At 30.3% G+C, this 10,232-nt stretch overlaps 1 protein-coding gene across 1 annotated transcript; it reads left to right on the plus strand.

Annotated features, from left to right (window-relative positions):
- The first annotated feature begins 6,703 nt into the window (after window positions 1–6,703).
- On the plus strand, window positions 6,704–8,199 carry LOC131646770 (probable pectate lyase 16). Its single transcript, XM_058916735.1, has 4 exons — window positions 6,704–6,967; window positions 7,163–7,518; window positions 7,633–7,768; window positions 7,891–8,199. Exons 1-4 carry the CDS (start codon window positions 6,719–6,721, stop codon window positions 8,113–8,115), a joined length of 966 nt encoding a protein of 321 aa, XP_058772718.1. The 5' UTR covers window positions 6,704–6,718; the 3' UTR covers window positions 8,116–8,199.
- The last annotated feature ends 2,033 nt before the right edge of the window (window positions 8,200–10,232 follow it).

Below are 10,232 nucleotides of genomic sequence, written 5' to 3' on the forward strand. Positions count from 1 at the left end.
TCAAATGCAATAAACTATGAGGATGACGGTGTTACTCCAGATATGATGTTTAGGGAACACTACTTTCCATTTAGAACCATTTTTATTAATTCGCCTGGCCTATCTAAAGCTTATAATCTTAAGCCTTTGGCACTAGTTTGGTATCAAATTCTGGCCTCAAACTTTTTGCCAAAGAAAAAGAATATATACTCTCTTCATATTAATGAAAGGGGTTTTCTACTTCTTCTTGTCAACTCAGATGTGAAAATCAACCTCCGTTAGGTTATGTTTGAATATCTAAAGATTACTTTCCATTCCTTTCAAGAAAGAAAACGATCATGCATTCCTTACGGAAGTGTTCTCTCTAAAGTATTCATGCAACATAGAGTAGAGAAAACTATGGTTGAGGTTACGTCTCAAATCTAGAGTGATAAGATCGAATTACAAAAAGTCCTGAAAGCGTCCAATAATGACCTTTTTAAGGTTAAGGCGGTCTCTCTGGATGATTTTCCCTCTTATTATGTTTAATCCTTTGTTGGTTTCTCTTGTATTTTGTTTTCTCTTTTATGTACTCTCATTCACTTTCAATGAAAACTGCTTTATTTTTTAGATTCTCATATTTTTTATTTTTGTTTAATTCCTTCTGTTTTGGCTAAACTGGTTGATTGTTAAGCTTATCCTTAATGGATTTGTCAAAGTGAGTTAATGGCAAGACAAGAATAGAAATGAATTTTTTTATTCATTAAGCAACATATTATATGATTTGGATCTTAAGGCTACTACAGATTAACTTCAATGAGAACTGAAACTCTCAGTGGAACTTTCAGGTTTGTTTATCAGTTCATCCAGATAAGCCATATAGTCTTCATCAAACTCAACTTCTGGTGAATCTCCCATCTTCTTGTGCTTCCTTATTGTTTTCTCTAAGGTTCTTCTCGGAGTAGTGACTCTAATAAAAGTACATGCTCCTTCAGAAACTGAGGGTATCGGTGCTCTTACAGCTTCCTCAAGTTTCTTTTTTACTTATCGATTGGCAGATCTCTTTCTCGAAGTATCTCTTCTCAGCCTTGAATGTTTTTTTCTTTCCCATTATAGTGGCGGAAAAATTGAGATTAAGCTATTGATTAACTTAACTCGCAAATAAGCAAGAGTCGCCACCGATATTTATTGTTTCCAAAGGAATGGGAAAATAATGAATAAGACCTACAGAAGTTTTAAAAACAAAACTAATAAAATAAAGAGATAAGGGTATGCACCCGTTATATCTATGGTATTCCATAGGAATCACTCTTGTTGTTTTAATCAAAGGGTGTGTTATCTAAAGCTTAAACTTGCGAAGAATGCATGAATGAATTGATTGGGGAAAAGAAAATATTGTTATTATTGAGTTCATCCGGATTTTGCAACCCAGTGCCTACGTATCCCAAAGAGAATCAGAACATCCTTAGAGTGTATTTGTTGGTTGATTTTAAAGTGAATAGATATGTTGTCTTATTTGAGTGGAAAACACAATGTTCTCTCGACAACTATGAGAGAGTGAGCATTTGCATCATCTTTAATATGAAGATTTTACAGCTTGGATTTTAATCAACAAACGTATATCAACATATAAGTGGAAAATATCAATCACTTTGATATATTTATGGAAGTATGGTGATTTGGAATTACTTCTAAAACAAGACTAATATCTAATCTTTGAGAAAAGATTTTAAAAGGAAAAGTGCACAAAGAGCACAAAAGGTTTTAAATATGTTGAAATGTTTTGTTAGGAGATAAATCAAATGGTCCCAAAGACTGAGGGTATTTGAGTAATCCTCCTTTAATTTTGAAATCATTTGCGATACGCATCATACTAAAGTCTATGAAATGAGGGTGAATATTTTGTACAAACGAGCAAGACGTCTCTCATACAAAATACTCTAAGAAGAGGTAAGGAAAACTCTGGCTCATCTTTCCTAATTTGCTTAAGGCTCGTGGCATATTATACATATCATATTTATTAAGTATTTTGATTTTTTGATTAAGAAAAGTTTGGTCTTTTAAAAGAAAAAAATACAATGGAAAAGAAAACAAAAGTAGGGGAACTTCAACCCTAATGTTGTCATGCCCTTGATGGGCCTAAGGTTGAGTTTGAAAGGGAAACCCTAACCTAATGTTTTTATGCTTGGATTAAAAGCCTAAAGTCTATCCTTTATTCAATGAAATTAAACTAAGGAATCCCTAAGGGAACATGTGAAGCAAAGCAGGCAAACACAAATATCTCAAGCATCAGGCACAAAACATATCAAGATCACTCAACAAATATCATGCAACAATTCATCAAAAGAAATTCTAAAGATCACATCATGAAATCCTCAAGAACATGGCAAGAGGAATGATCAAAAGCATCAACACGAGTTATCAAAACAATCATACAGAATCAATCAAGGCACGTCATTAAGAGCAAGACATATTTTGAATCAAAGGATCAACGTAGAAGGAATAAAATCAAAGCACAAAAATTCAATAAAAAAAGCTAAAATAAAATTCCTAAAAATATCACATGTATTTTTTTTTCCTTTTTTTATCATTTTTAAAAATATTAAAATCATAAAAAAGAAATTAAAACCAAAACAATTAAAAAGAAATTTGATCCAGGCATGAAATGTCGAAGTCATGGGGTGCAACGCATGAAGTGAGTGAGTGGTGAAGCATTTTGATCCAGGCTCAAACATATAGGCCTAGCGTTGGTTTTTGGAATCAAGCAACTCAAATCAAACAAAAACATTGTTATGGGCTTAGGAGGGGGTATGACATAGCAAAAGTGTAGCAAGCCCAAACCAAACCAATATATCCTGATTTCTTTTTATGATTTTTTTAATTATTATTTCTATTGTTATTATCATTAAAATGAAAAAATCAAAATAACAACAATGGCATTATGACACGCATACATATTCAAATATATTTTAAATCTTCGCGTCAAATACATCATCATTTACTTCGTTTGGTCGCCACGTGGTGGTGGCGATGGTGGATCCAAGTCTAGAAATGAAAAAAAAACACTATCTCCCTTAAATTTTCATGTTGAATCCAAATATGGCATTAATTTTCTCTGAATCGATCTTCCAAAATATTATAGGGAAACCCAATGGCACAAGCCATACAATTATCCAATGGTGTAACTGCCACAGGAAGTGGGAAAACCCTTACACCTGGAAGACACGTGTAACAAATAGAGAACACTGATTCTCACAAAAAAAACACCATCATAAGGTGCATTTAATGCCCCCAAGCTCATTTTACCTCCCAAAATACTTAAGCTTTCAGTAGTGAATAACATTTTGACATCTAGATGGTCTAACCTAAAATAGGGTGAATCCCTCTAATCCATTCGCTAAAAGGAGAGTCGTCTTCAGATGGGGACTCGTCCTAAGCCGAGGGACTCACCTGCAGATACAGTCACCTTCATCTGAGGGACTCATCGGTAAATATAGTCAGCTTCAGTTGAGGGACTTGCCTCAAGCCGAGAGACTCGTACATTTTCAAGATGTTCGTCAACCTAGGGACTCGTTACTGGGGAGAAGAGCACTTCTTGGACGAAAATCGTGTCTTAAAAATACATTGTCCTTAACTAAGCCCTCATACTTAAGAGACTATGTAATGTTATAGTTGTGAAGGTCCTAAACTAAATGCCCCTCATCCAAAAATATGCACCACATGCAATACCTTGAGGACTCGCCTACGGACATCGATGACGTGTAAAGATGTCAGTCAAGGGTGGGGGAATCCTCCACTGCTCTTGAAATATAGCTGGTCAATAACTTCTCCTGATTATGGGGAGCGGTTGCCACCATCTGGGGTTACCCAAACCCTAGGCCCAAAGGCCCTCTATAAATATTTTTCCCTCAAGGGGAGAAGGACACATCTTAAGTCATACAAATGACAGCTTCACATACACTTACACATAAGCACTTCATTCATCTTCAGAGTCTCTCACCTCACGTGAGTTGAACTCCTAAATACATCGTAAAACACCACCGTACAGAACTTCTTGCCGTCGTAGGTAAGCCCTAACCACCATACAACGTAATATACATACTAAGGTCTTTGAATCTCTCTGCTCTTTAAGTGGAAACGTGAACACATGTAATTTTTTACCAATACATTTTGAAAGGAATAAAACAACAAATCTTTTATTATTTGTATGATATACCATTTACCTATTTAAGCCTATAAATAAATAAGTTTAAAGTTGGCAAGTTAAATATCTTATTTAAGAAGGTTCTACTATGTCAGCCAATCAACAAGACGACTTAAGTGTTTGAGTTGAATTATTTTATATGTTTCATCCTTTTTAAGTTAGTTATCCAAAGAACTTATTTATCAAAGTTTCAATTAATTAAAAAAATAACACTTTCACTTCTTAATTCATTTTGTACATCAACAAACTTAAGAACATCAATTTAAGAAAGTGATTTTTGCACTGGTCTAAAGAAAAACCAACTCCACAAGGGTAACAGTTCATAAATTAGTGGGTGCATGTAGAGATTTACACTAAATTTTCAATAAGTGATATACATACTAAGTAGAAATTCTAAAATTTAGAAATTAAAAAATATCAAACAAAAGATGTCTTAAAATAGATATACAAAAACCTGATAAACTTTCAAATAAAAATGCAATGCTAAATATATAAAAATAAAATAAATGATAAAGGAGATAAGATCAGTCTATTAAGTCGTGAGAAAGGCCACCATCACAAAATAAAAAGTTATAGAAAATAGCCATTAGAAAGTAAAAAATCTACATTAATAATAAAAATTGTCTAAAACTAAAAGAACAAAATGTATTTATACTTTTTTACACAATAATAAACAGGAGTGTTCGCGGTGCAGTTTGGGCGGTTTTGACTCTTAAAGTCATTCGAACCGCAAGAGAAAAAGACGTGCGGTTTGGTTTGGTTCAGTTGACTTTTAAAAAACAACCGAACCAATGCGGTTTGGTTCGGTTTGGTTGATTCGATTTTTTACAAATATTTTATTGAGATATACATACACATATAGATGACAACATAATTTTATATTTAGTCATTCGTACACTACCAAATAACAAAAAAACTCATCATATTTTGACAACAACTTCTCATTTAATATGTATAAATTAGATTAGACAAAAGTGAAATAATAAACATAAAATAATATCATAAAATAGTATCAAAAGTATTATTGTGAAACAAAAAAAAATAGAAGAGATGAGAGATTAGTGAAGATGAAAAAGAAAGAACATAAGAGAGCAAAAATTATAGAAGAAGATGTGTGATAACAACTAAATTGAAATAGGGAACAAAATGAGAAGGTGAAAAAGAAAGAATGTAAGATAGTAAAGATTAGAGAAGATGATGTATGTGGGAAAGCTAGCGCGATAATTCTTGGAGAGATTTGAGAAGACTGAAATTGAAACCATAAGCGTAAGGATGAGAAAGTTGTTCGTCTCATAAGGCTAATGTATAATAGGTTTAGGTTTGGTTTGAATGTGAGTTAAGTAAAATTTAGGTTGTAATATAATGCAGTTTGATTCGGTTTGTAAAATATAAAGCACAAACCGAACCAAACCATGCGGTTTTGTTAAAAGATGACCCAAACAAATCTGAATCAAATGCGGTTTTTGGCGATTTCAATTTAATTTGATTTGCGATTTTCTGTTAGATTGGTTTGGTTTTAAACACCTCTAATAATATATATTACTTAAAAACATAATATTTGACGAATGAGTTTAATTTAAAATAAATTGATTGGTTTGAACTCAATTAAAAGAAAATCAAATTTTATAATTGTATATTTCCTAAGTTAATTTAAATTTAAAATTTAAATATATTTTGATGATAATATAAATACTAAAATATTTTATATTGTCATCAAAATAGAACAAACAATTTTCTAGCCGGTGTAAACAATTTTCTTATCCGTTCTAAATAAAAGAGTGAAAAATATAATTCTATGGAATTCAATAAAAGAGTGAAAAATATATTTATCTCTTTTCTATTTATGTTATCATCATATACCAAATATTTAATACTATGTCATTCATATACTATATAATCATTTAAGCTATTAAATTAGTTTTAAAATATTTTTGAAATTAAATACTAAAAGCTAAGCCAATGAAAACATTGTTTTTTGTTTTTGTTGTATTTGAAAACATTGTTATAATTTGTAAACAAAAAAAATAAACATTGTTATAGTAACTTAGACTTCCTAATTTAGCTTATAATTATTACCTAAAATATTGTTATAATTATGACAACGTGAGGTTAAGATTTAGAAGTTATTAAATTTTCCTATTTATTTTAATTTAGAAGGTTTTTTAGCACTCATTTAGCCATAACTTAAAACAAATTTAACCAATTCTAATAAATTTTCTAACATATATAATCATTTTTTTATATTTCTACTTTTACAATATAAACTAACAAATATTTCTCTATCATTTTATATCTCCGATTTTTTCTTGCCATTTGAAGTTTGTCAAGAATTATTTGTACTATATCATGGTATTTAGGAGTACCAATTTTGCCCTGTATCGTTTTGTTTTAGCCATTGTAATTTTCATATTTTTCACTCCAATACATAGTTTTTCCAAACAATCCAAGTCATTGAAATTGAAAATGAATATGATTGATCAATGTTGGAAACTAAATCCTGAATGGAGAAAATATAGACAACAACTAGCTACTTGCTCTGTGGGTTATGTTGGAAAGATGACAAACAACATTGGTAAGGGTCTCATCCATTATAAAGTTACAGACTCAAATGATGACCCCATAAATCCCAAACCTGGAACGTTGAGATATGGAGCTTCAGTAATCCAAGGCAAAGTGTGGATCACATTCCAAAAAGACATGAATATTAGACTAATGAAACCGCTTCTCATTAGTAGTTTCACCACCATTGATGGTCGTGGCGTCAACGTGCATATTGCTAATAATGCATGCTTGATGATATTCAAGGTAATTGCCAAATGCATTTAATTAAACTTTACAAGAACTCTATAAAAAAATATAACTAGTGTGAAAAAATGAAATATATCGCTAAATTTAATTAGGATTTTATGTTTTTTCTTTCTAGATTTCTCTTCTTATTGTAGCATTTAAAGTATGAAATTTGTTTTATGGTTAGTAAAAAAACTTTATAATATTTTTTAGGCCACCAACATAATAATTCATAGTATTCGAATTCATCATTGCAAAGCTCAAGCCCCAGGGATGGTAATGGGACCAAATGGAAAGGTTATTTCTTTGGGCCAAGTAGATGGAGATGCAATTAGACTGGTCACCGCTTCAAAAATTTGGATTGATCATAATACGCTTTATAATTGTGAAGATGGTCTTCTTGATGTCACACGAGGCTCTACTGATGTGACTATTTCCAGTAATTGGTTTAGAGAACAAGATAAAGTTATGCTTCTTGGACATGATGATGGATATGTAAGGGACTTAAACATGAAGGTTACTGTGGTGTACAATCATTTTGGACCAAATTGTAACCAACGAATGCCAAGGTAAAGTGGTTACTTGATAATAATTTAATACAAGAAAATTGAAGTTAAACAATATAGAATGTAAATCTATTAGACAATATTGATTTTTGTTTAATTGGTAAAATAAAATTGTAGGATTCGTCATGGATATGCACATGTAGCCAACAACATTTATTTAGGTTGGATGCAATATGCCATTGGTGGAAGTATGGGGCCTAGCCTCAAAAGTGAATCTAACCTCTTCATAGCACCAAAAGATGGGAGTAAAGAGGTAGTTAAATTTAATAAGTCAAGTTCAAATATTAATATATATAAACTAAAATTAATTCTCTTTTACAAAATATTTCTTACACACCTTTACTAAGCATTTTGTTAATTATATAACGTTTGTAGGTAACATGGAGAAACAATGATCGTACAAATAGAGACAAATGGGAGTTTCATTCAAAAGGGGATGCATTTAAAAATGGAGCTTCATTTGCAGCAACAGAAGGAGGACGTGTGCGAAAGCCTAATTATAATAAAGAACAAAGTTTTAAAGTAGTTGATGTCAAATCTGTTCGATCACTGACACGATCATCAGGTGCATTTCAATGTAGTAGGACCTCTATATGTTGAAAGAAACAAAATATATAATAGTAATTGTGAAGCAAAGTGTGCATCACTAAATTAATATAAATCCAAAAAAAAAGGATTTTACAACTAGAGTATAGGAACTACATTGTGTCATAAATTTTTTATTGGTGAACTTTGTAACGAGTATGTATATTAATGATGTTGAATTGAAAAGTTAGTTGAAGTATTTGATAATAGGTCTCAATAGTGATTTCATTTTCTTTAGGAAATTATGTTGAGGAAAGAACTTTGTCTCTTTGCTGAGAATTTTTTAACGACTCTCGAGATTATTAAATACGGTATTTTGAGTGTTTGACCTAATGAAATGAAAAAACATAAAAATATAAAATAAATATATAACCTTGTTTATTTCTCTTGGATTTCTTCGGTTAATGGAATTATAAACAGAAGTACATGTAAATTTTCCAATAATTATAATGAGTTTTTGAATAATTTTAACACTTCCAGTAGATTTGCCTTTAATAATATTTTTTTACAATAAGGAAAACATGTGTAGAATTTCCCTTTCAAGATCTCCGAAATCAATATGCCTTTTATGGAATCGAATTTCATATCATTGTCACATTCCTTCTTATCAATGATTAATACTAGATGTAGGCATTTTTTTTCAATTATCTCATTTATTTTCTTTTTCTTCAATTTATTGATCAATATGTACTACCTTGAAAACCAATTCAATAAATTCGTTAAATGTTTTTGTTTCCAAATTCTCTCTTATTTGTGGATGTATCCGGTCTTGGTAAGTTTGTTGTGGAATTGATTGGTACCTATGTGAACTAACCTCATGCTTGCTAAATCATGTAAACCACACTTACCACTTTGTGTTCATTTTGTTAGGATAAAGGCATGTCCTTCTACATAAGACATATATATTGTTTACTTTTTGATTAATTTTTTGGTCTTGAGGATCTTCAAGCATTCATAGGGGTGGAAATCAATTAAGGTGATAATTAAGGGGTTCAAGGCCTCACGATTTAAGAAACGAATATTAAATTTTGAGAAATTTAGAATTTGACTTTTTTCTTGATTACAACAACTAGTGAACGCATTGATTCATAAATAGTTTTAATCATATGGATAAAGTTATTTGATTGTAACAAATTAGTCCCTTAAGTTTTTTTTTGTAACAAGTTGATCCTTTAAGTTAACATTTATAAACACACTTACCCTTTTTTTTTCAATTTTTGATTAAATCAATCACTCAAAATACATAAAGTTGCAACAAAATGCATATATTAGCATCCTAAATACATGAAGTAGCATCCAAAAAAATATAAAGTCAGATATTAATTCAACCAAAAAAATTTAATGGACCAAGTTGTTACAAAAAAAACTTAAAGGATCAACTTGTTACAATAAAATAACTTAAAGGATCCCTAGTATAATTATGTCAATAGTTTTATCTATATATTCAAATAAATATTTAAATATAGAAGAAAATCTCTCACATATTGTAAAGGTATTGGATTAACCTATATTAGAAGACGTAATTGGTGAATCGTGATAAACTCTAGTGCTATATTGTCTAACTTTAAACTTTTTAATTTAACTCAATTCAACTCTTAAAATTTGTAAATAAAACTTAAAGGAAATTTTCCAATATTTTGAAAATATATTTTGTATCACACAAATAAAAATTTCTTATTTTGTGTATAATTAGTTCAATTATAAATAATTTGTTTGCCTAACTTTGTATATCTTAGGTAGAAATCATAGCATACAAATTAAATAAAATCTTTTATTGCATGCTCACGGGTTGTTTGATTTAATTCCTAACTAAATTTTGTGTATAAAGTATTTGATAAAATATTGCTTAAATCTAGTATCAATTAGATTATGTTGATTCTCTAACAAGTAACTAAATAGATAATTGCACATAACCATAAACAATTTTGTAACCAAAGTTTATAAACGTTTATATTTTTTTTAAAAACCATGTTACCACACTTACGCGATTTAATTTATAATCCTTCCCCTCTAGATTATAGAAAGTCGTATGAGTAACTAATTGTATTGCTAGTTTAACTCTTTATAAAAGGTTTAATTGTCTCAAGACTAGTCTACGAATTTTTCTGAATTGAAAAGACCATATAAAAGGT

Source organism: Vicia villosa, linkage group LG2 (genome assembly GCF_029867415.1).
Source record: "Vicia villosa cultivar HV-30 ecotype Madison, WI linkage group LG2, Vvil1.0, whole genome shotgun sequence".
NCBI lineage: Eukaryota > Viridiplantae > Streptophyta > Magnoliopsida > Fabales > Fabaceae > Vicia > Vicia villosa.

Bases quoted from the DNA above. Each gene is read 5' to 3' on its own strand.
- LOC131646770 (XM_058916735.1), top strand. From the start codon at position 6,719: ATGACAAACAACATTGGTAAGGGTCTCATCCATTATAAAGTTACAGAC. The intron at 7,519-7,632 runs GTAAAGTGGTTA...ATAAAATTGTAG, and splicing joins TGTAACCAACGAATGCCAAG to GATTCGTCATGGATATGCAC. The intron at 7,769-7,890 runs GTAGTTAAATTT...TAACGTTTGTAG, and splicing joins CAAAAGATGGGAGTAAAGAG to GTAACATGGAGAAACAATGA.